Source organism: Myotis nattereri, assembly GCF_964212035.1.
Source record: "Myotis nattereri genome assembly, chromosome: 3".
Taxonomy (NCBI): domain Eukaryota; kingdom Metazoa; phylum Chordata; class Mammalia; order Chiroptera; family Vespertilionidae; genus Myotis; species Myotis nattereri.
Genome location: NC_138077.1, coordinates 198,297,268 through 198,321,697, shown reverse-complemented (window position 1 = coordinate 198,321,697; position 24,430 = coordinate 198,297,268). Strand labels below are relative to the sequence as shown.

At 35.9% G+C, this 24,430-nt stretch overlaps 1 protein-coding gene across 2 annotated transcripts in view; it reads left to right on the top strand.

Annotated features, from left to right (window-relative positions):
- Positions 1–24,430, top strand: part of EPB41 (erythrocyte membrane protein band 4.1) — a 164,156-nt gene that overhangs the window by 104,962 nt on the left and 34,764 nt on the right. The window contains exons 10-18 of one of the 2 annotated variants that reach the window (XM_081087828.1): positions 1,411–1,508; positions 4,423–4,595; positions 9,003–9,208; positions 12,330–12,386; positions 12,554–12,595; positions 13,804–13,866; positions 18,695–18,871; positions 20,626–20,673; positions 21,997–22,104. In XM_081087828.1, coding sequence (XP_080943954.1) covers positions 1,411–1,508; positions 4,423–4,595; positions 9,003–9,208; positions 12,330–12,386; positions 12,554–12,595; positions 13,804–13,866; positions 18,695–18,871; positions 20,626–20,673; positions 21,997–22,104 — 972 coding nt within the window. The remainder of the gene's footprint in view (positions 1–1,410; positions 1,509–4,422; positions 4,596–9,002; positions 9,209–12,329; positions 12,387–12,553; positions 12,596–13,803; positions 13,867–18,694; positions 18,872–20,625; positions 20,674–21,996; positions 22,105–24,430) is intronic. The other variant, XM_081087827.1, reaches the window with a different exon arrangement.

Sequence of the window (24,430 nt, the reverse complement as noted above, 5' to 3'; positions counted from 1 at the left end):
TGATAATAGAAGTTTTTGGTTTCTTTAAATGTCAACTATATAATATATACTAAAATTGCAGAATTCTTACTTTAAGAACACAGCCAGGAACAACAGTAGGATTTCAATAAGTGTAGTATTATGACTATAGTAGATGATTTGGAAGTAGCATGGTTTAGTGGAAACCAAGAAATTCTGGTTATGCCACTTCATTACTGTGAAACTGAGAAGTAACTTGTCTGACCTCAGTTTTTTCATGTGTAATACTATCTAGTTATAGCATATTGGCAATAATAGGCGCTAGAAATAAATGTCAGTTTCCTTTCCATCTTAAAAAGTATGCTTAAAGCAGACTAGCAGGATATGGTTTGCTTCAGTCAAAGAGGTATCAAGATAAATTAATGATCAATTAAAGTAAAAGAGAGAAGGCAATTACTAATTCAAGAATTGGTTAGAGCCAAAATCTTTCATCTTTAAAAAAAATTTTTTTGTAATCCTCACCCGAGGATATTTTTCCATTGATTTTAGAGAGAGTGGAAGAGAGAGGGAAAGACAGAAATATTGATGTGAGATAAACACATCAATTGGTTGCCTCCTGCATGAGCCTGAACAGGGCCAGGGCTGAGGATGAGCCTGCAGCCTTGCAACCGAGGTAGGTGACCTTGACCGGAATCAAACCTGGGACCCTTCAGTCCACAGGCCGATGCTCTATCCACTGAGCCAAACCGGCAAAATGTTTCATCTTTAGCTCCTATTACTAAAAAAACAATAAATAAGTAAAATTGCATAATAATATTGATTGATTGGAGGAATCATCTACTATCTCATTCCCTGAGCATTAAGTAGTCTGGTATCCCAAGTGCAAATAATGACTAAGAAAGAGCCCTGTCTGGACAATCAAAAGGTAACTTAATGATGACCCAGAATAATGTACTCTGCATGTGTGTGTTTCTGAGCGAAATAAGATGCATACATAATATAAGATGCATTTCTTGGCTTCCTTGTTGTGGAAAAAGCCACCTCGGTGAGTAAATTTCTTTTTGTAAGTAGGAAAATATTTTAAATATTTTACGCCTTTAGGGATGTTCTTTTTATTCTTTTTTTTTAATTGCCTGTTTTTAATATATTTTATTGATTTTTTACAGAGAAGAAGGGAGAGGGATATAGAGTTAGAAACATCGATGAGAGAGATTGATCAGTTGCCTCCTGCACGCTCCCCAGTGGGGATGTGCCCGCAACCAAGATACATGCCCTTGACCGGAATCGAACCTGGGACCCTTCAGTCCGCAGGCTGATGCTCTATCCACTGAGCCAAACCGGTTCGGCATCTTTTTATTCTTGATGACCTTTTCTGTAGTACCATATTTCTCTGGTCCTTATCACTATAGTCAAATAATCCTTTATGTTCAATGTTTATTTGTGTTTTTATAGCAAGAACAGTATGAAAGTACCATCGGATTCAAACTTCCCAGTTACCGAGCAGCTAAGAAATTATGGAAAGTCTGTGTAGAGCATCACACATTTTTCAGGTATTGTTCTCACTTCAGTATTTTTCAAGGATAACTTGTTTATGCAAGTTTCTGTTTTAAGTCTGCTATTAAAATTCTCTTCTTTGAATGGCTGACATTTTTTTATTTAGCTCAGGTAAGACCATCTTAAGCAAGACAGAATTAATCCAGTTCTCCTTTGGGTTGAAAAACATGCCTCAGCATTCCCAGAGCACCTTTCTGTGTATGGTAGTAGGAGTAGAGAAGTGAGGATAGGAACCTGTGTTTACTGGGGGCTCTGTGATTGCTCTAACTGGAGCTGAAATCAGTCCTATCAGGAGGAGGTACCCTGACCATCTCCACATGTAATTTCTCTAAGTAGTGCTTAACTACTTTCTGTGTGGGGCTTTTTAACTGAAAGATGAAAGGTATGAAGCTGATCATTATCTTGGCTCTAATCAACCCAGAAAGGGAGCACAGAGAACCATCTTTGAAGCTCAATTGTATCAGATGATCAGAAGAAAGTTTTCTTTCCTCTGGTTTTCAAGAGGCCATATCATTAACCCCCCGTCTTCATTTACCAAGCATTTTCTCAGTGTAGGTAGTGTACTAGGCACTGAGACTATATATACTACAAGATAGTTCTATTCCCTGTCCTGATAGAACATACAGTCTAGCAGAGAACACAGACCTTAGACAGATTACTGTATTGAAAGGAGAGTCAGCTTGTTATTGTCAGCTTGCCTTTTTAAGAAAAGTTCTTTATTATGGAAAATTGCATACATAACAACAGTAAAGAGACTAGTACGGTAAAGAGACTAGTATAATGCATATCACCCAGCTTCCATAATTATCATCCCAAGGCCAGTCTTGTTTTATCTATTATGCCACCCAATTCTTCCCACTACTTCCTAGATTATTTTGAAGCAAATCTAAGACCTCATGTCACATCATTCATAAATAAACTTGACTCTCAAATGGCTCTCAAGAGAGAGAATCATGATATATTTTCCTTCTAGTTGTATTTTTCATTTCATACCTAGTATTACAGCACAGTGGACAGGAAGAAAAGCCAGGGAAAATGACATTTAAATTCTCACTTAAAAATAAAACATGAGGATACATTTTATACCCAATTAAAGAATCTTAATCATTGACTTTAAGATTTTTGTTTATGCTTTCATCATCCTCTTCTTTAAAATCAAACCAATAGAATAGAGTTTTTAAAAAGGGTAAGGGAAAGTAAAAAAAAAAACCAAAAAGTTATTTTGAGTGTTTAATATCTATGCTATAGATTCCAGCTACAACCATTGTATTTACTTGTAGGATAGCATATTTAAATCCATTGCATCAAAATAAGAAGCTATATTAACATGTAATGCTTCATTACATAAAAGAAAGTATTTGCTGAATTAAAATAAACGATCCCCAAGGAAAAAATACTTTTTTTATAGTATTTGATGTAATAATTTATGTATTTATTCAGCAAACATTTATTGAGTGCCAAATTCATGCCAGGCACTATGCCAGAAGTGAAAACATAAGGATGAATAAGTGGAGACCAGCACATAAATTGTTTCAATTCATTGTAGTAAATGCTGTGACTAAAGAGAGCACAGGGTACTGCATAAGAAGATGGGGTTCCTAACTGAGTTGAAAATACACTAAATAACCTATTAAATAGGTTACCAGGGATTAATTGAGTTTGGAGTGCATTTGACAAAATTATTCTAGTAGAGTGGAAAAAGAGCTCTGATTTATAATAGTTAAGATTTGGAAACAGCCTAAGTGCCCCATCAGCAGAAGAGTGGATTAGAAAACTGTGGTATATCTACACAATGGAATACTACGCTGCTGTATAAAAGAAGGAATTTTTACCATTTGCAACAGCATGGATGGAACTGAAGAGTATTATGCTAAGCAAAATTAGCCAGTCGTAGAAAGATAAATAATAAATGATCTTACTCATTTGTGGAATATAATGAACAACATAAACTGATGAACAAAAACAGAACCAGAGTCATAGAAGCATCGAATAGACTGTCCAACCTATGAGAGAAGGTGGAGGGGTGAGGGGGTAAGAGATCAACTAAAGGACTTGTACGCATGCATATGAGCATAACCAATGGGCACAGATAGGGGGGAGGGCCGGGGGGGGGGATTTGCTGAGGTTGGGGGCAGCTGGGGAGAGGTCAGTGGGGGAGAAAGGAGACTTATGTAATACATTAAGCAATAAAAAAGTTAAATTAAAAAAAAAAAGGAAAGAAAAAGAGCTCTGTTACTGCCCAACCTCTTTACAGCTATGTGACCTTAAGCAAGTAACTTCTTTTTTGAGATTCACTTTCTTCTATCAGTAAAATGATAATATTACGAGGATATAGTGAAAATATTACAGTGCTATAAAAGGATTTTGAAAACCATAAGGCCCTGTCTACAGAGATATAATAATATAAGATGATATTAATATAAGTAAATTATACATGTTGCTTGGAGAAATGACATAGAATTAAAATAATGATTGCTTGCCGAACCCGGTTTGGCTCAGTGGATAGAGCGTCGGCCTGCGGACTGAAAGGTCCCAGGTTCGATTCCGGTCAAGGGCATGTACCTGGGTTCCAGGCATATCCCCAGTAGGAGATGTGCAGGAGGCAGCTGATCAATGTTTCTCTCTCATCGATGTTTCTAACTCTCTATCTCTCTCCCTTCCTCTCTGTAAAAAATCAATAAAATATATTTAAAAAAAATAAAAAATAATGATTGCTTGATTTAAAATATGTCTTATAGAGAGCAGAGTGGTGCAGCACAAGCGTGCTGGGCCCATAAAATATGTCTTAGTAACTATAAGGAAACTGAAAATTTTGAAACTTTTAAAATCTAGATTTTTGTCTTTAATCTCACAGTCTCAGTAGAGTGAGATTAAATGTATTATGTGATCATTATGGTTTTTTCCCCCCAGACTGACATCTACAGACACCATTCCTAAAAGCAAATTTCTTGCACTGGGATCCAAATTTCGATACAGTGGCCGAACTCAAGCTCAAACCAGACAAGCTAGTGCTCTGATTGACAGGCCAGCCCCACACTTCGAGCGTACAGCAAGCAAACGGGCATCCCGGAGCCTTGATGGAGGTTTGTATTGAATTTTGGTGAGATATTAAGCATAATAGCATAAAAGATAACTCTTTAGGGAGAGATAAAGAAAGTACAGTTATCTATAAGAGAACCAAATTAAAGAATGTCATTGGTAAAATGAAATGGATCTCACTAATTATCTAAGTCAGTGGAATCATCTTAAGCAAAGAAAAACTGAGGTTCAGAGAGAGTAGTAACTAGACCAAAGTTCCACTGATAGGTAGTAGGAGGTTGAATACGACTAGAATTAGAATTCAGAACCTCTACTGCAGAGTGAAACTTAATGTAGTATATTGAACTAAAGCCTTCTTGAATGTTTTTGTTTGGTCCTCACCCAAAGATAGGTTTCTGTTGGTTTTTTCTCTTTTTAGAGAGAGGAAGAGAGAGAGAGAGATATCAATTGGTTGTCTCCTGTATGCATCCCGTCTGGGGATTGAACCTACAACCTAGGTATGTGCTCTGACCGGGAATGAAACCCACAACCTTTCGGTGTATAGGACAGTGCTCCAACTCACTGAACCACCAGGCCAGGGCCCTCTTGAATGTTTTTAAATAGTTGTTTTTTTTCAAGTAGAAAAGAGGAAAAGGGTCTGCCTCACTAGAGCAATTAGTTATTTTAGATCATTTGTCATGTGTCAATTATATACAGAAAAAGCAGTCCTATTATTGGAATCTCCAAATTTTGTTTAAAATAGGGAGAAAATAAATAAGTTTCGTGATTGTGTATTCTAACCGAAGATCTGTCTGAATTTTTCTCAGTATTGAGGATTTGAGAGCATTACTGAAATGAAGTAACAAGCCATATTCAGTTCTTTATGCCACTAAGAAAAGAAAAGGTGGCTAATAAATAAAAGTTCAGAAGTCAGTAACCAAAGTAGAGTATTGATATATCTGGTGCTCAGAGCATCTTCTTCGCTAGCTGAAGAAGTAAAACTGGTTCAGATCCCAGTGTATATAACCGAGTGGTAAGTCACAAGGATAGCTAATAAAGATGACAAGGATCTTTCAACTTATATTTTTGTTGCCCTTTTTGCTTTTCAAGCCGTTTCCATATATTCCTACTTAGTAACAAGACACATTTAGGAATTCTTGTTTTGCTCATGAGGAAACTAGGGCACAAAAAAAGTTATATAACTTGCGAGTGTCACACAACCAGGAAGTTAATCCATTCTTCAGTTCTTGCCAGGGGAATACATTCCTATCATTTTTTGAAGCTTTAAACAAATCCCCAAGCCTGACTCTTAGATGTCTCATCTGTCTGTGGTGGACCTGGGCAATAGTCGTTTTTAAGATCCACAGCTAATTCATGTGGGGTCCCTCTGGTAATGGAACCACTGATCCATTGCATACCTATTGTGCCTGTACTATACTAGCAGAAGCTGTGCTAGTAAGTTACAGAGCCAGAACTGGAAGTTAAGTCCCCTTTTACTCAACATGAGGGTTTGAGTTTTACTCTTTATTGCTATAATGTATAAATGTCTAAGTTTCTGTTGTCAGAGGGGAGCAATATAATACTGGAATTAATGGGTTCATAAGATTATCACAACCAGCACTCCAGAAATGGGAAATAATTGAATTTTTCAGGTTAAATGTTCTCTACAGACGCATCAAGGTCTTGTATTAGTTAACAAAAGAATTCATTAAACTGAAGAGCCAAAGCATCTTAAAAATATTCACTACCTGCAACACTGTGACTATACTAAAAACATTGAATTATGCACACTCTCTGGGTGAATTGTATGGTGTGTGAATTATATCTCAATGACCACAGTCACTGCCATGATTCTCTGTTCTGATCCATAGTTTGTAGTAGTCTGATTGAGAAGAGGAAAGAAAGTTCTCTCCAGGGCTCCCAGGTTATATTTTTCACTTGAATTGCATATCCATGATTACATAACTAATTTTTGCTCCACATGCTCTTGAAATATTAACCCATAACAAAAGAAATACAAAGACTTAGGTATGACATTAAAAGTTATTAATAGTTAGGATTTATAAAGTATTTTTATAGCCATTGAACATGCCTTCCCTGGTATTCTGTGGAGTTAATATCTTCCACATTTTACTAGTGATGCAACTTTCTGCCTCTGTTTCAGCTGCCAGTTTCCACACTTTTACCTACTTTTCCACATGCAGTACAGATTGCCAGGGTTAGGAATGCTGGAGACATACATCATTTGGCTCTGCAATATTAGTATTGTATTAAAACCAAACGCAAGTGGCAAAATAACACATAGTGGAAGCATGGGCTATGTTTCTGCAATGCCAGTCAGAATTGAATTAATTCTTTGAGAGGAGGTGTGAATACACATGTATAATGATACTTCAACACAACTGTGAGCAAAATATTTTGTCACATTCCCCTGTGTTGTTAGAATTGGTCTACCATCTGCCTTTCTTGCATTGACTGGCTTAGAGCACCCATGAGAAGCAGGGACTTGCAACAGGGCAGAGTTTTCATCGAAAGATAAAGTAGGTTATTTTATTTCTGCTGTTATACTTATGTGTCCTTTGAGGAATGATTTCTTTCACTGGAGATCATTATAGGGTTATGAGCATTTCTTTCTTGGTGTTGTGTATATGAAGTAGTTGTGAATTTCATCTTTTTTATCCGTTGTGATTCATGGAATTTTTTTGTTTTACCTAATCCTTCCTGTTTATAAGTCTAAATTTATCAGGAGAAGTTAAATTCAGTCTACTCCGTTTAAGAAGGCAAAAACATGTGTTATACAAATTGTAAAGGTTTTCATGCAAAATAATTAAAATTTAAAAGTCTCAGTACATGCAAGGATGAATTGTTATCAGAAATATTAAATCATGTACAAACACACTGCAATCCTAGGCACTGTTGGGTGAGATTTTACTACAAAGTGTATAGATGTTTTCTTTTAGTCCCTGGAAGAAGGAAGATAAAAATCATAAGAGTGTGAATGATTGCTCTGAAATAAGTGATCTGAAACTTAGCTGTCAAATAGTCGAAACCAAAACTCTGAAGAGATCAAGATTTTGTCATAAACCTAAATTGAATATTCTCTCTAAAAGGTTAGTTAACCTCAGCAACCTTAGCCTGTACACTCTGTATGCCAGTACCTCCTTCCACTTCTCTTCCCAGTTGTAACAACCAAAAATGTCTCCAGACAGTGCCATGTGTTCTGTGGGAGGCATAAATTACTCCTGGTTGAGAGCTGCTGGCTTAAATATATTCGAGAATAGGAGTTATAATACAAATTGATAAGACTCAAGGAGTTGGTGGGACAGAACCTAAAAGGTTAGAGGTATTTCTGGTGTGTTTTTTTTCCCAAGGACTAACAGCCAAACATTTTGAATTCATATTATTTTAATCACATGACTTATTAAAAAGGAAAGTGTTGTGTTCAAAGATTTACCCTTAAACATGCATCAAAACCATACTGTCTTAAAAGATCCATTTACCGCCCTAACTGGTTTGGCTCAGTGGATAGAGCGTCAGCCTGCGGACTCAAGGGTCCCAGGTTCGATTCCGGTCAAGGGCATGTACCTTGGTTGCAGGCACGTCCCCAGTGTGGGGTGTGCAGGAGGCAACTGATCGATGTTTCTCTCTCATCGATGTTTCTAATTCTCTATCCCTCTCCCTTCCTCTGTGAAAAAAAAAAAAAGCCCCAATAAAATATATTTTTTTAAAAAAGATCCATTTACCAAGTTATTTTGTAATCATTCTGAGGAGGCTTCACAGAAGAAATCAAGCTTATTCCTTTTCCCTAGAATATACTTTTAGGTTCCTGAAATTACCCATAAGTGAATAGATCTTTATTTGTTTTTTAAAAAAATTATTTTTGTTGATTTCAGATAGGAAAAGGGAAGGAGAGAGAGAAACATCAATGATGAAAGAGAATTATTGATTGGCTGCCTCCTGCGCATGCCCCCTACTGGGGATTGAGCTTGCAACCCGGGCATGTGCCCCCACTGGTAATCCAACTGTGACCTCCTGGTTCATAGATCAATGCTCAACCACTGAGCCACACCAGCCGGGCATAGATCTTTATTTCAAAGAGGCTTCATGGAAGAAATAAGACTTGATTAACCCCTTCTTTTTCTACATAGACTGCATTACAGGTTCTTGAAACAGATTACTAGGTTACACAATCTTGGTAACTTTTTAATAAAATGAGTTTTCAATTTCTTTTCTTATTTTGATGTCAGCACCTCCACCCCTGACTCCTGTTAATGGAACATGATCACCTGCACATTTTGGTTTTTTTCTTATTGCCATCAATTACCTGGCTGAGCAGTACTAATGATTTATTTTTGTACCTTCTGTGTGATAGTCACTGGACGCTGTAGCATTCATATGGTCACCTGGTGACTTCGAAGTGGTACAGTGACTCTTGCCTTCACTTATTCTCTTTTCCTTTTCTCACATAACAGCAGCTGTCGATTCAACAGACCGAAGTCCTCGGCCCACTTCTGCACCGGCCATTGCTCAGAGTCAGGACACAGAAGGCAGTGTGCCAGGTGCACCTGCCAAAAAAACAGTGGTTTCTAAAGCACAGAAGGAAACAGTGAAGGACGAAGTGAAAAAGGAAGAAGTGCCACCTGAGCAAGCTGAGCCAGAGCCCACAGAAGTGTGGAAGGTATGTCGTAAGTCCACGTATCTGGCAAATTAACTTTTCCATTTAGAGGTGTTAACTGCTTGACCAGGAAGGTTTTCAAAGCATTAAGTCCTATAGAATCCTTACAAAGTTATTTCTCCCTTACTCTTTCTTAAAGAAAGTATCTCCCATGAACCTGTAAAATGTTTTCATAGAATGTTTTCAATGTCATGAAGACTGTGAGCTATTCAGAAGTTTTCACATGACCTAACCTTAACTCAATTTTTATCTAAAAAAGAAATAATAATAATAATAATAATAATAATAATAAGTCTATAAAACACGGCAGCACTGTGATCATCTGCTTTTAAAAATGTTTTACTCATCCAGAAGGAATATCTGTATTCCTTTTTAAGAGTAAGCCGTGCTAGTGTGATAAAAATACAATTTGTTTTCCCTAAGTTGGATATGTGTGTAACATAGCCAGAGATTATCCAGGTATTACATAAATTGCATCTATGTGGTTGTTGCTTTCCAAAAAGAGGAAGATCCAGTATGTGGGAGAGGTTATGCTACTGACTTACTGATAGTTCTGAGTTGATTGTACCCTTAGTCACCGAACCGTATTGAAAAATTACTAACTTAATTAGCAGATTTTCCAGGAGTAACATTAACTGGACTGATCTTTTATGTGTTGATAAGTAGTGAGGGAGTTGAGGTGCTAGTTCAGATTTATTGAAGTAAATACAAATCTCTCTTTTGACAACAGAAATTAATCGACTCAGTCTTTATAAAAAAAATGATGTCTTTATATGTCTGTTTAGAAATTTAAAACCATATAAGACCTTAGTAAGTGCTCTCACCTTGGCAGATGGATAAATTTTGTTCTTTTGGAGTCAGTTCAACATCGAGTTTATCTGTAGAGCAGAGGGCAAGTTGGCTCTGTGTTGATGGTATTAAAAAGAAACTGTGCAATACAACATGCCGTTTTCATTGTCCTTTGAGATCAACTTGAGTCCAGAGAGAAAACAAAAAACGTTTGATTGAATGATGGGTGTTTGCATTTTTGTACCAGCCAAATGTGCATGACACCAGCCATCCAGTTCAATGTCAGCAGTGCCTTTTTCATGTTAGACTACCCAGTTTAAAGTTACGATCTCTTACCTGGCACTTCTGACTGTTATACTAACTGGAAAGTGTTGGATTACTGGAGTTGACAAGGGAATCTTTTTGAATGACAAAAGATTCCTTTGCCTATAAGCAGACACAAGTATCTTCAAGAAAGGTTCCCTTTGCTCTTGGGACCTCAGCAGAGTGGAGAGATCCTTTCTGGTATATGGTCCCCATTTAAGTGCCTGAAGGGGGTCTTCTTGCCAATTAATTCTGTATAATATTGTTCTGAGATACTTGTTTTGAGATCAGACTGAAAACCACCTGTGATGACCACCTATTACTGTAATACAGTACAGAATTAAGGGTGACTCTGAGTTGATTTTATTTGTAGCAGTTAAATAATTATGGAATTTACTTGAGTCGTATTTTTTACTTGAGCTATATTTTTATATAAAGCAATAGCAGTAATAAAGTAGTCTTGTAGCTGTGTAAATTTCACTATCTAACACTAATTTGGTGCCAGATAGAGAGAGCTTTTTGGCATCTTGAGTCATTTGACAAGACCTGTTTTGCAGGTGTGTACATCTTGTCACTTAAGGTTCTCTGTAGGGGGCATACACAGAACTACTGCTGCTACTTGGCCTCCATTCTTAGACCGAAGTAGAGGCTCTCAATTTCTGCTGTTGGATTGCTAGGAACCCAAAGCAAAAATATCATTATTCATTTACACAAGTAATTTAAGCTTTACAAAATAATTAAAAACTACCATTTGCTAAGCATTCACAAGTCTATGAAAATATCATTTCCACTTTATCAATAAAAAATTTAAACTAACTTAAACTCAGAGAGGTGAAATAACTTAGTTTATTTAATCACATAACCAGTATACTGGGATTCAGAATAGAACTGACCTAAATTGTTAATTACCCTTGGTAGTTAAAAGTGCTATTATGGATGTGTTTCTGATTTGACAGGGTCACAAGATTTGGTGTTATCTTATGTTCTTCACAGTCAGTCCTAGAGAAAATAGCACAGTGACATTGTACTTTGAAGTTATGCTGCCAAGTGTGTTAAAAATAAACCCACTGATCGATTTGGTTCTTTAAAGAACTTGATGCAAAGCATCTGAGTTGACCCTTAATAAAAACAGTTTTCTAATTTTGAGATATCCAGTGCATTAGGCATTGCTCACTTTATTATGCTTTCTCTTAATAGTCTGTCTAGTGTTTGTTTATTTATACTTACTCCATTTGGGGTATATGAAATGACTCTTACTAAAGGTATTTCAAAGCTAAGCAAGAGGCCGTAGTTATTCTCTTCTTAGTATTAAGGATGAATCTTACCCATTCACCAAACAGATGGGCTCCAGCTGCCTAGAGAGGAGATTATAGAATGTTGAATACTGCAGCTGAGCCCTGTGTGTGCGTATTTATAAACCAGCCTTAGTAGTAATTGCATGCATCAGTAACAGTTTGGATTAAGTTTATTTTGCTGTTTTGTTGTCTAATAAACTCGAGAGTGAAACTGCCTCCTTAAATATATTGGTCAACTACCAAAATGTTTTATACTTACCTGCTTGGTGTTATATGTGCGCTTTAACTGCAAAGATTTTCTTTTTGTTTCTAACTATCATGTATGTCATACATTGATATCTTCATTTGTAAATTTGTTTTTAAATGTTATTTAAGGTACCTCTAGATCATTAAAAAGCAAAACAAAAACATATGGCTTTTTTAAGCCTAATTATTTTTAGTACGTACTTTTTTATAAATAAGTATAAAATGTTCATCAGTAGGATAATTACCTTAGTTTTCTTTACTGATCACTTGCTGTCCATATTACCTCTTCAGCCTTGAAAATGTGATGAACTAACAGATTGCCCTTGAGAGTAATGACCCTCCCTCTTACACCCCCTAAAGGCTGCATCATGATGATTACATATCAACTTATTTTACAACCAGCTTACAGATGCGGCTTTTTTGAAAATAATGCTATTCATAGGAACCTACAAACCTAAAATGTTTTTAACCACTTTATTTCTTAAATGTAGGGGGAAAAAACCCACATCGAGGTCACAGTACCCACCTCAAATGGTGACCAAACACAGGTTTGTGCCAGTAGGACACTCGTTCCTTTTCCCCTCCCTCCTCAATTTTTATTTCTCCCCAACTCCCCTCTCCTTAAAAAAATTAAATTAAATTAAGGTTCCAACTAACTTTAATGAGCCAATATTTTATCATTTTTCTTTCTTTTTTTTTAATAATGGCAAAACAGAAGCTTGCAGAAAAAACTGAAGATCTGATAAGAATGAGGAAGGTTAGCCATTTTTCACTTTCACAAAACTGCATTAGCATCACCCATGCTGACTTTTACAGTGCATTAAAAAGACAGTGATCCATTCTTTTCATTGATTTCTCTTAATCAGAAATTACTTTCAAGTAAAGATAGATGTATATGTATACATATATGCACACACATATGATACAAAAGACATTATAATCCTATACTATAATTGAAAAATTTCATTAAAATAAACTTTCCAGTAGAAAAATATCTTTTGAAACACAGTAAAATGATTAGTAAAGGCCAAACCTATCCTTTATTAAATTTTATAAGAAATATTTCACAGTGGCACCATATTCTTGAAATCGTTGGCAATATTGTATACATATTTATTATGGAAACATCATAGCATTTCCCAGTACTGTTAATAACTGGGTTTGACTGCTCTGTGCCTCTTTCTTCCCAATTATAGAGTGAGATGAACCAGTTTCTGCTGAATATAATATTGAATGATCATATATAAAATACCCATAGATCTTTCTTATGAAAAGTATTAGAGATGTACAGATTGCATTATGAGTATGTATGAAATATGTCAAAAAACTAAATAATGCTTTTTAAAATATATTTCTTTATTGATTTCAGAGAGGAAGGGAGAGGGAGAAAGAGATAGGAACATCAGTGATGAGAGAGAATCATTGATCAGCTGCCTCCTACATGCCTCCTATTGGGGGTCAATCCCGCAACCCGGGTATGTGCCCTTGGCCAGAATGGAACCTGAGACCCTTCAGTCCGCAGGCCGAGGCTCTATCCACTGAGCCAAATCAGCTAGGGCTAAATAATGTTTTAAAGTATTTAGCTATTCCAGAGATACAGGAAGGAACATGGAGTTTTAATGCTTCTTAAAATCATGTGTTAAGATAACCCCTCAAACAGCTCAATTTAAAAAATGAACATAAAACATCTTATTATATAAGAAGCCAATGAAGCCAGGAGCACTGTCTGTTTAAATAACATCATCACATTCTTCCATCGTCCATGGACAAGGTCATCCATTTCCCAGTGGTAATCGTGTTCTCTGTGTGTCCTTGTGGTTCTGTGACCATTTCATGTTGGCTTTGCTGCGCTGTGGACATTTAATTTTAAACAATTTTTGGTTTGCCAATTTGCAGTTTTTCCCCCGCAAGAACAGTATTTTAATTTTTTATGCTTTCTGTTTTTCCCCTCTTTCATTTTCACAGAAAAAGAGAGAGAGACTAGATGGTGAAAACATTTATATCAGACATAGCAATTTAATGTTGGAGGTTTGTATGAACTTGAAGCTTATTTCATTTGGTTGCCTGTAACTTCCTGCATTCTTTGCTGATGCCCCTTTCTTCTTTCTGTGCTGCGTTTGGTTTTGCATGCCATTGCATGGGAGAATTTTAGGTTTAAAATGCTTTTGCATGTTGGTAAACACAAAGATATGTAACCATCTCACCTGATTCTTTTTAGTTTCCATCTCTCATACTTATCTAAAAAATATATGATTGGGAATACCTTTGCCTCTTGTGGTTCCATTGTTTTACCCACTTTTAGAAAATTTTACATCTCTGTTAAAAAAAATTCATTGAATTTTCTGAGTATAAACTGCTACATGTTCCAAGCATCAATTTTTTTTATCTTCTGAACTGAGTGTGGAAAAGCAAGAGAAATGACCACAATTCAAAATGGACTTAAAATTTTGGAGATACCAGGAAATGATGGAAGGACAGTCAGAGGGAAGGAAAAGACACAGAAAGGAGAAAAGGGAGCCTAGCATTTAATGAGTAGTTACTATGACCTAAGATGGTTTAATCATAAAAACAGGTATGTGGGTATGAGATTATTATTTTAAAGATGAGAAAATTGAAGCTTAGAGAAATTAACTAATTTCCATATGGTCACAGAACTGGTAAATTGGTAAAGCTAGGGTTTGAGGTAGACCTGTCTAACTCTATTACACTACTTCCCCCCCCCCCCGCCCCAACTAAGAAATAGCAACATACCGTCGATTATAGCAATTGTAAGGTCATTTTCCCATTACAGTCAACATTGGTGAGAATTTTATCAGAGTTATGTTGCATACTTTATCTAGTTTTGGGCTCCATATTGGATAGGGATGCAAAGTTAATTAGAAGATTTGGAGAACTCTGAGGAAAAAATAAGGAAATGAATTATTCTGTATAGAGAAAAATCTGAGGCTATGTTAGTTTACACATCAAAAAAACTCATATAGAAGTTGATGACCAAATTATTTTACAATTCCACTCAAAACAGAGCCAAAAGAAACAACCACAAACTCTGATATCAGGGATTTAACTTAGTTATAAAGGAAATATAAATATACAGGAAGATTATGAACATGGTTTCAGCCTTCAGAAGGCTTATAGTGTGAGGAAGTGGAGAGGAGAGTAACAATAAACAAGTGAACAAATAGTAATAAAATGGTTACAAGTTGTTATAAAAGCGATGAAGGAAATAAACCATAGGCTGTGCTAATAAAAGGGATCTACTGTGAATAAGATGGATAGGAAAGTTCTCTCTCTGAAGAGACAACATTTTAGTTGAGACCTGAAAGATGAGCATATATTAAATGTGGTCAATACTATTAATCTGGAAGATTAAAGAAACTTTTTAGGATAGATCACTGATTTAATGTAATGGTCTCTAATAATTACTTAAGCTCATCTTATTCTTTGTCAAAACATAAATTTTGAGTGCCTGCTATGTATATATAAGGTACTTTGATGAAAGTAACACAAGTTATGGCCAGCCTTCATTAATCATGTACTATGTGGTGGGTACAATATCAAGTGCTCTACATACATTTACCTCATGTAGCATGAGGTTTTTCAAAGCTGGACCCTAGGATATTTCAAGCGTGGCAACTAGATCTCTTTGCTTTAGCCCATAACTAAAACTAGACTTGAATGGTTGCTCTTCTGAGATTAGGAAAAATAACTGATTTCAGTTGATCTCCTTGAACTCAGCAATATAACATCTCCTAATTCCAAACATGCCAGTTTCTTGGCCTCCTCTTAACTGGAACCTGCAGTACCAATCATATATTTGTCATTTGTCTCATGAGGTGTGTTATGGCTTCTGAGACTCATAAAGTCCCTGTGTGTGGTGTGTTTTTCCCCAGCATTTCACTGACAGCCATGAGAGGGGATTTCTAATAAGTGTGTGCTTGAAAATTAAAACTACTAACTACCTTTTGAGAATATTTTATATTTAATGAAGTGTTTTGGTTTGATTGCTTCTAAAATTAAAATATGATAGGCATCAAAAAGTGTCTAACCTGGAAACAGCCAAAGTAATTTGGCTAACCATCATTCTCTAGTTATTATAAAAGTTTGGGTGTGGTTTTTTTTTCCTCTTAGGAAATTCTCTCAAGTTATCTGTCACTCTAGCAGTTGGGTTTTTTTTGTTTTTTTTTTCAAGCGTCCCTCCTCCCTCTACTCCTACCCTACCCCCACTAATGCTTTGTTCTGGCACAAATAAGGTCGGGTTAATTTTTAGATGTACCGCCTCCTCCTCCTCCATCTCCCAGAGGGAACCTGTAGCAAGTGTCTATGACAAATTCTATTTGGAACAGGTCCCTTTGAGCTCTTAATTTTACTCTGTGCCCCCACAGGTTTCCAACAGCCAGCTAAGAAGGATGGAGAAAGCTCCCTCAGAAACCATTGATGTTATTGAAACATTTATTTTCTCAGGTTCCAAGCCAGAGAAAAGCTAGGCAAGAAGAGTAACAAACTCTTGTGTTAAAAGGTTAACCTAGAGAGTCATAGTTTGACCATAGCATCTCTTGCTCATTTATATTTTGCTCCATTCATTCTTTTAACTCTCCCCCAAATGTTAAGTTGTTCTTGGCCTGAGCAGATTTAATTTCCAGTCAGGTGCTGGGTCACAGGTCCTTACATGCCTGGTGAGTTCAGCCTACTACAGAGTCTTTGAGCTTGTTTATGCCTTTTCTCTAGCTAGTAAACATGCTTTTCTTGCTTTCAGATAGAACAAAAGTGCAAACTGTTGTTTCCCCATGGTGAAGCCCATGTTCATGAGCTATACTTACACTTCATCCCAGAAAGCAAGAGGTACTCTTATGGGGGAGCTGCAGGATTGCCCTTTTGGAGTTAGTTTTCTCTTTGAATGACCGCAAATCAAATATACATGGTTCATTCTTTTTTTTTAATATATTTTTATTGATTTCAGAGAGGAAGGGAGAGGGAGAGATAGATAGAAACATCAATGATGAGAATCATTGATTGGCTGCCTACTGCACGCCCCCTACTGGGGATTGAGCCCGCAACACAGGTATGTGCCCTTGACCGGAATCGAACCCGGGACCTTTCAGTTCATAGGCCGACGCTCTATCCACTGAGCCAAACCGGCTAGGGCTACATGGTTCATTCTTGCAAAAATAAAAAGCATGGACTACTAAATGAATTTTCTGAATGAATATCTCCAGAATCAAAGTTGTGTCATGTGCCTTACTGTTTCTTTTTTCCTATGCTATTTGTTATTTTCCCTTTGACACTGCTTTTGAAAAATATTTAATGTAGTTAAAGCCTAAATTGCTGCAGAAAAAACTTTTAAAACAAATTTTTATTTCAGTGAGTTCCAATTTTTTTCCAAATGAGGCTGTTCCCCACAAGAGTAAAAAAGAAAAAAAGAAGACAAATCCCAAAATTCACATTGCATATTAGGAGATATATTTAGTGTTATGCTTTTCTTGGATACAGAGCTGCCTTGATATATAACAAACACAGAATTTTTAGCAGTCATCAGGTGACAGGCTCCCACATATTTTGATCTCAAGTATAAATCTTTTGAGTTTTTTCAGAGAAGAATTTTGGCAAAGAACATTTGAGTTTTTGTCTTCAAGTTGTATTTCTCAGATTATTTCTGGCCAAATCTCCCTTTTGAAAGTTGTTATATACCTCCCGTTACTTAAACCTAAGTATTTTTCATTATTACAAGCTTTACCAATCTTAGTTTTGATCATTTCTCCCTAGAATATGCCCTTTAAGTGCCTACCCCTGGTTGTCCAGTATGCACATCTGCTGGAACAGTTGAGGTATTTTAAATCGTCAAGGAGGTATATAAATTATTTTATGAACTCTTGTTAAATCACTCCCAATTCATTGACATTTAGTAGAAGAAGGCCCCTATTTTTTAATTGTACTAAGGGATAAAGTGAAGCTGTCAGAGGCTGGAAAGCATAAGCCTTTTAGTTTATATGAATAGTATTGGCAAAGGGAAAAAAAAAAAGCCATTATATGACATACCCCTGAGTAAATATTCAGAGATAGTAACAACCTGCTCTGGAAGCTTGAGCCTGAAATTTCAGTAACTTTTTTTTTTTTTTTTTTTGTAATCTTGGAGCCAATCACTTTCTCACAGAGAGATAGTCTTTTTTTTTTTTCATCTTTTAATTATAGTTGACATACAATATTATATTAGTTTCAGGTGTATAACTTAGAGAATCAACATTTATGTACTAGTAATAAATTCTTATATCAAGAAAGGACTATTCCTGTTTACTAAAAGCCAACAACAGCCACTAAATAATAGGGAAGCAAAACTTTCTCTAGGTAGAAATAGAGGAATATTGTACAGTTGCAACTCACCAATGCAAGGCAGTCAGTGATAGAAACTGAATCTTTCACCGTGTCCTTCATTTAATAGTTTCTCCTTGTCTATTGCTATCTCCATCCTGCCTGAGCTGAGCCTAAATCAGTTTATATCAAGCTGAGGCTAATTGAGTATGAGATTACCTTCTTGGGATGAGGAGTTGGAGATCTAGCGCTGTGTCATAATGGGAAGAGAGTTGTAAAATTGAGTGAGCTTCTAATGGGTTATATAACTGCTAAGCGCTATGGGGTTTTGATGCTTCACTGCTTCCAAGAAAAGCACCTTGTTGAAAAAAAAAGGCAAGCAATTATACCATGTTGTCTATTTACAATTTGAATACAATTTATGGGTTAGCTATATCTATCCCTGGATGTGGTGTGTTTTCTACCAGTGCTCATAATCTGTGATGGGCTTCCCTTGGTACTTTTTTTTTCTCTGAGTATTTATTGTTTTGCATCTTTACCCTTCCAACTATAGGATTTAGACAAAAGTCAAGAAGAGATCAAAAAACATCATGCCAGCATCAGTGAACTGAAAAAGAACTTCATGGAATCCGTACCTGAACCACGGCCTAGTGAGTGGGATAAACGCTTATCCACTCACTCCCCGTTCCGAACACTTAACATCAATGGCCAAATCCCAACAGGAGAAGGAGTGAGTACTTTATTCACGTGACCAATTATCAGAATTAGTGAAATAAGTGTTTTTTATATTCATATTCTGTATCTGAGAGAAAGTTTAGAGCTGAAATTTAGCTTTGGTGTCTCACCAGTTCATTGCAGCTTTAAGGCATTTGTAATCAAACACTGGTTTTTTTAAGTTATTTGGACCACCCAGTCTAATTAAGAGAGCCAGAGCTACCAGTAGATGATTAGGGTCTGAGAACTCTCTGTAGCTGCATGCTTCTGGCTAGTGTGTGTTTACAAATTGACCATAAGCCAACGGAACTTTATGTTCAAACTGTGCCTTCAAGGACCAGAGAGTACACTAAATTTAGTAAGGTCAAAATTAGAAAGGAATAAGCATTTTTAAAAAACTTATTTGAACATTTGAATAACTTAGAAATGTCTGGAATGGTTGACCATAATTATATAATAAACCTAGGAGGCCCCTAAGCCTGCGAATGCAGAATACCAAATATTAAATTATTGTATTTCAATTTTAGAAAAACTGTTGATGATTTATTTTATTTTTATGAGAAATATCAAACTTTTAATACACTGCTTTATAAAATAGTCACAATTAGAGAAACCAGAGATACTTTCCAGGGGCTATTCTTTTTCTGTTATTGTTGTCATTCCTATTGTAGAAATTCTACACCCAAATAAATGAATCTGTGTAATGAAAATGTCTAAAAGTTACCTTGAGCATATATTCAAAAATTCTTTACTTAATCTTTAGCCTGCCGGGCTAAATATTTATATAAATAGTTACAATGACTTTGCTGAGTGACTGTAATGATCTTTAAATTATATGCTTGTTCCCCCCCACCCAAAGCAATAGCAATTCTAGTTAAGAAAAGTAAAGTGATATCTTAATAATTTTTAAAAATTGCTTTTATATTCAGAATTTAGGATAAACTATCCAACTTATTTAGTTTCTGGAACTGGAGAAGATAGTAAAAGTTGGTTTACAAAGGGTACTTTCTATATTTTTCAAAATGTGATTAAAATTGGCTAATGATTCTCTAAATGGAGTCAAACCAGTTTCACTGAGTAAGGGTGGAGAAATCCTGAACGATGAGCAGCTAAGTAGAGTTACCAGGGATGCAGGATGCAGTTGTTCCTGTTCACTGTCTTCGAGGCCTCCATGCCCTGATGGACATGGACGTAGTTTTGTATTCTAAATCTAGCGAATGTCCCCTGAACTGACTTTTTTTCTGGTGGACAAAATGCGTTTCTATCTCGCCTGGTAACTGCATATTTCCTAGAAGTTTTCTTTTTGGTTTTGTGCAAATAATAAAAGATGCTCACCTACTTTGGAAAAAGTAAAGAGTATTCTCTTGTATGAGGTTTGGTAAATTTGAATCAGTCTCCATTTCCAGAAAATATCTTATAACTTAATAGAAACCCTTCAGAAACCATCTCAGGACTGGTTTGGGGAATGGCTGTGCCATTCTGTGGACTTTAAAGAAATGACTCTTTATAAATTAAATTACATCATTGGGGATAGTTGTGAAACTTTAGCTCTATGTTTGTGTATATTACCCCTCTAAATGAATAATGGAATAAATAAGAACTGTACTGTGATAGCCTTTTGTATAGGATAACTCCACTTTCTGGCATATCTTACTTTTTCTTTAATAATTAGAACAATATTTCTGTTCTCTGGGGATACCTCTTCCACCTTTGACAGCATTGTTGTTGCATTGCAAAGCAACTGAATTTTTATAATTTGTGTATGACCAGGTGAAGAAAACTGTCCTTCCCTCGGAAAGAAAGGTTGGTGGGCCAGAGGTAAAGCTGCTGTTACTTGTGCTTCTCGATCACAATTTGCTCTTGCCATGGCACTAAGCAGATAATGCCCCAGAATTGAACAGCAGCGGCTAATTTATTTTTCTTTTGGCGATACTAGTAAATTCACACCCACCACCTTTTGACCTAACACATAACATTTCCACTGCTGCAGCTTTTGCAGCTTCCAAATTGCTTATGTTGGCGCATGGCTGGTTGAAAAGCTGCATGCAGATGTAAATATGTTTTCAGAGAGAAAATGAATTTAATTGTACCCTATTCTTTTTATGTTGTCTTTCTTCTCCCTTTGTTTTCTGTTAAAAATCATTATTATAATTTTGCATCCTTTCTTTTCCTTTTTTTCTTTTTTGCTGACCAGTCCCCCAGCTACTTTCTCCCTGATACATATCACTTAGGGGTGTGCAAAGAACCAGTGTCGACCTTCCAAACTGATCCGAGAAGGCTGGCTCAACTGAGAGAACTTAGAGCCAAGTTTTTCCTTTCATAGATAACATCTATCTTGATTGGATGGCAGAGTACAGAAATTTGGGCGAGGGGCGGGGAGCAGGGACTTGAGAAAAACTTAACAATTGGACAATTGTAAAAAAATAACTCTCCTTAAAAGTATCAAAAGTATTTGCCTAATGTGATCTATAAACCTTCATGGTGGTCATTATTATTTATTTTTAATCATAATTCCAAGAGAGAGGGGAAGGTAGTTTATAATTGTAAATTTGTGGGGTTTTGGTTTTTGGTGGGGTTTTTTGATAGACCTCGGAGGCACATATAAAATTTTATACATTTTTTCTCTGCAATCTTTAAAATGTATAGGATTAAGGTTTTTATTCCCTTGAGCAAAAGCTAATTGCCGTATTGAATGAACTGTTCGTTTTTAAAATCTGTATGAAGAAATATGAGGGTAACTTTATATTCTGCCATTCTATTTGTAATAAAGGTAACTTTTCTGATGGCAAGAAGAATGCTTCATTATTGGTTTTGCCCAATTGATCTAAGAAAAATTGACAGCACCAAAACAATGAAAAGTGACCCAAATTCTTATGTGAATATCCTCAAAGGAGGAATAAATGCTGTAAGGAAGTCCAGTGATTCCTTGATTTGTCAGGACTTCTAGTGTTCATTCAAAAAAGTTATCTTTGAGTATTGTGTTATAAAAACTTTGCTGGGATAAATTGTCAAAATAAAATAGAGTGTCCAAAAGATTTTCCCAAATCCTTTGCACATCCCCAAGTATCATTTTTAAGCATTTTCCATCTGTCATTTTGTTCATCTTTCTCTGTCTTTCTTGATCTTCTACCGTGAAAGCAGACACAGGAACGTGCTCTGTTAGTACAGGATGAAGAGAAAATTAAAAGGCAAGAGAGATCTACTGAAAGAGCTTTGCCCCAGCAAGAAAATGAAGAAGTTCTTCCCAAGGTTTCTATTCCAATCCCTGAGGATCACAAGTCTTTCAAAAAGTGCCACCTCTACTCTAATACTCTTCCATCTCCTCGTATTCCTTTCATGATGTCTTTTCTCGTGGTTCTTGCATTGGCTGTTTGGTGGTTGGTCTTTCTGTGATTGGAAAACAGGGTGCACATCTGAAATGTCAAGACTAAAACTGTCGAACTTTTGGCTTCTACTGTATGATGCCCTCTGATCTTGATAGCTCACTGTCCTTGATAGCTCTTGTGATCATTTTTCTGTCAATAAAATGTTACTCTTTGTAGAATATGCATTATGGGGTACAAAGGAGTAGGAATGGATTGCCTAAGTCAGCTTTCTTCACTGAAGTGAACAAGTTTAGACTAATCAGATTTAAGCGTATGGCAGGTTGGTACTTTCTCCAAAAGCTTTTGCTCTTTTATTTTTTATGTTTTTATTATTGTTGCTGTGTCCTCCTCTCCAATGTTTCACACAAAGCAAGATACTCTGCAGAAACATTCAATGGAATATTTTCCTAATCTTCCATAGTCATTTGTGTGGCACAGGCTCAGTAGTTTAAGAAAAAAATTCAACTTGCTAACCTTTCAAAAGCCTTAAAATGACACATTTTAATCTACGAATCCAAAACCACTCCTTTTCTTGATATATCAAACCAATATATACAAAGGCCCTTTTTTTGAAAAGGGCTTTTGACTTCTGTGGCCTTCCTAATGTGTATTTCTGAGAGGTACAGGGACAAACAACTTCATCCTGTCTGGTGTAGAGAAGAGTTCTGCAAAGGTTAAATGCCATCTTTTCATAAATAAAATGTTGATGGTTTAAGGAAAATGGTGCTGGTATCCCATAGCCTCCAGCCAGGACTGAATTTCCCAGACTACTCTATCCATCTTTAGAAGTCCTGGAATACAGATTTATTCAAGATCTGTACATAAACATACTCTTCTGAATTAAAATACTGTGTTTGTCTTTATGACTTAAGTAATTAGTTATATTGCTAGAAGCATAATTTAGCCATGTGGCAAGCTTAAAATATATATTGATATATTTTGTTTTCTTGGTACACTTTAAACACGTTTGTTCTTACATTTGTGTTGAAACCAATTGTTTTGAATTGATGACCTTGTGAGCTAAAAAATTCTTTCGTGACAAGTGTGTCCTATGTTTGCATGTTGATTTTTAAGTCTTTCCTGAAGTAAATATGAGTGTGCTCTCTCTTCACAACATAACTCGGATGTCTAACCTGTTACTTTCTACCTTTATTAATGAAGTCTTGCATGTAGCTTGCTTTTTATAGCACTTGGATGTACCAATGTGGGTGATTTGGTTAATGTCTCAAATATTTGTTTGTAAGTCTGAGTTCATAGGGTCATCAAAATGAGATTATTGCACTTTCTTTTACTCTTTAATGCTTTTCAGGTGGTGAAACTGCTAAACATGACTCTTTGTTTTAAGATGATGGCTTCTTAGAGCAAAAAAACCCAGTAAAACCAAGAATCTTTTGTCCTTAAGCATTCATCACTATTGTTTTATTGTCTCTATAGACATGCAGAAGTAATTCTCTGGTATTCCTGAAAACTGTTACTCTGTCATTATAGGCTTTCCAAAAACAAAACACACACACACACACACACACACACACACACACACCAAAATAAAGGAAAAAGAAGCAAGGAGCCTGTTAAGTTTAAAAATCCGGTATGAGTGTGTATCTTTCATGTCAGAGGCTATATCTGTTTCCAACAAATATTTTATAATTAAGCATATTTATTGATTCATTCATAAAAAGAAAAAAAAAGTCAAGTCAACCTGAAATATCGCAAAGCTATTCTCTAACTTAGAAGGTGATCATCATAAATATTCCCCTTTACCTGTGAAATAGAGATATAAGAGCTTTCTTGTGAAATAAATAAAACTATAGCATTGGTTTCAATTATTTTTTCAAGGAACTAGGAAGGAAATAATCTTAGAATGTTATTGATACTTTTATAACTGTTCAGATTATAGTTCTAGTTTTCATTCCTATACACAGCTTTTTATTATTATTTTAAACTTCACCTTGAAATTTTTTCCCTTTGTATTAGAGTTATTCCAAATTCATTAAAAGTCTAATGTAATCCAGTAATACTTTTCAGTTTTATCAAGTGCAGCAGGAGTCCTCACAGATCCTTACTGATGGAGAAGAGCTAAACCTTTATTTGTATTGGACTAAGTTGGCTCAAAAATTATACCCAACACAATTATCAGAAGAAACACATTGGACATTACAGCTTTGTATTACCTAAAATTAATGCTACTGATATTGGTAACCTAAAGCTGT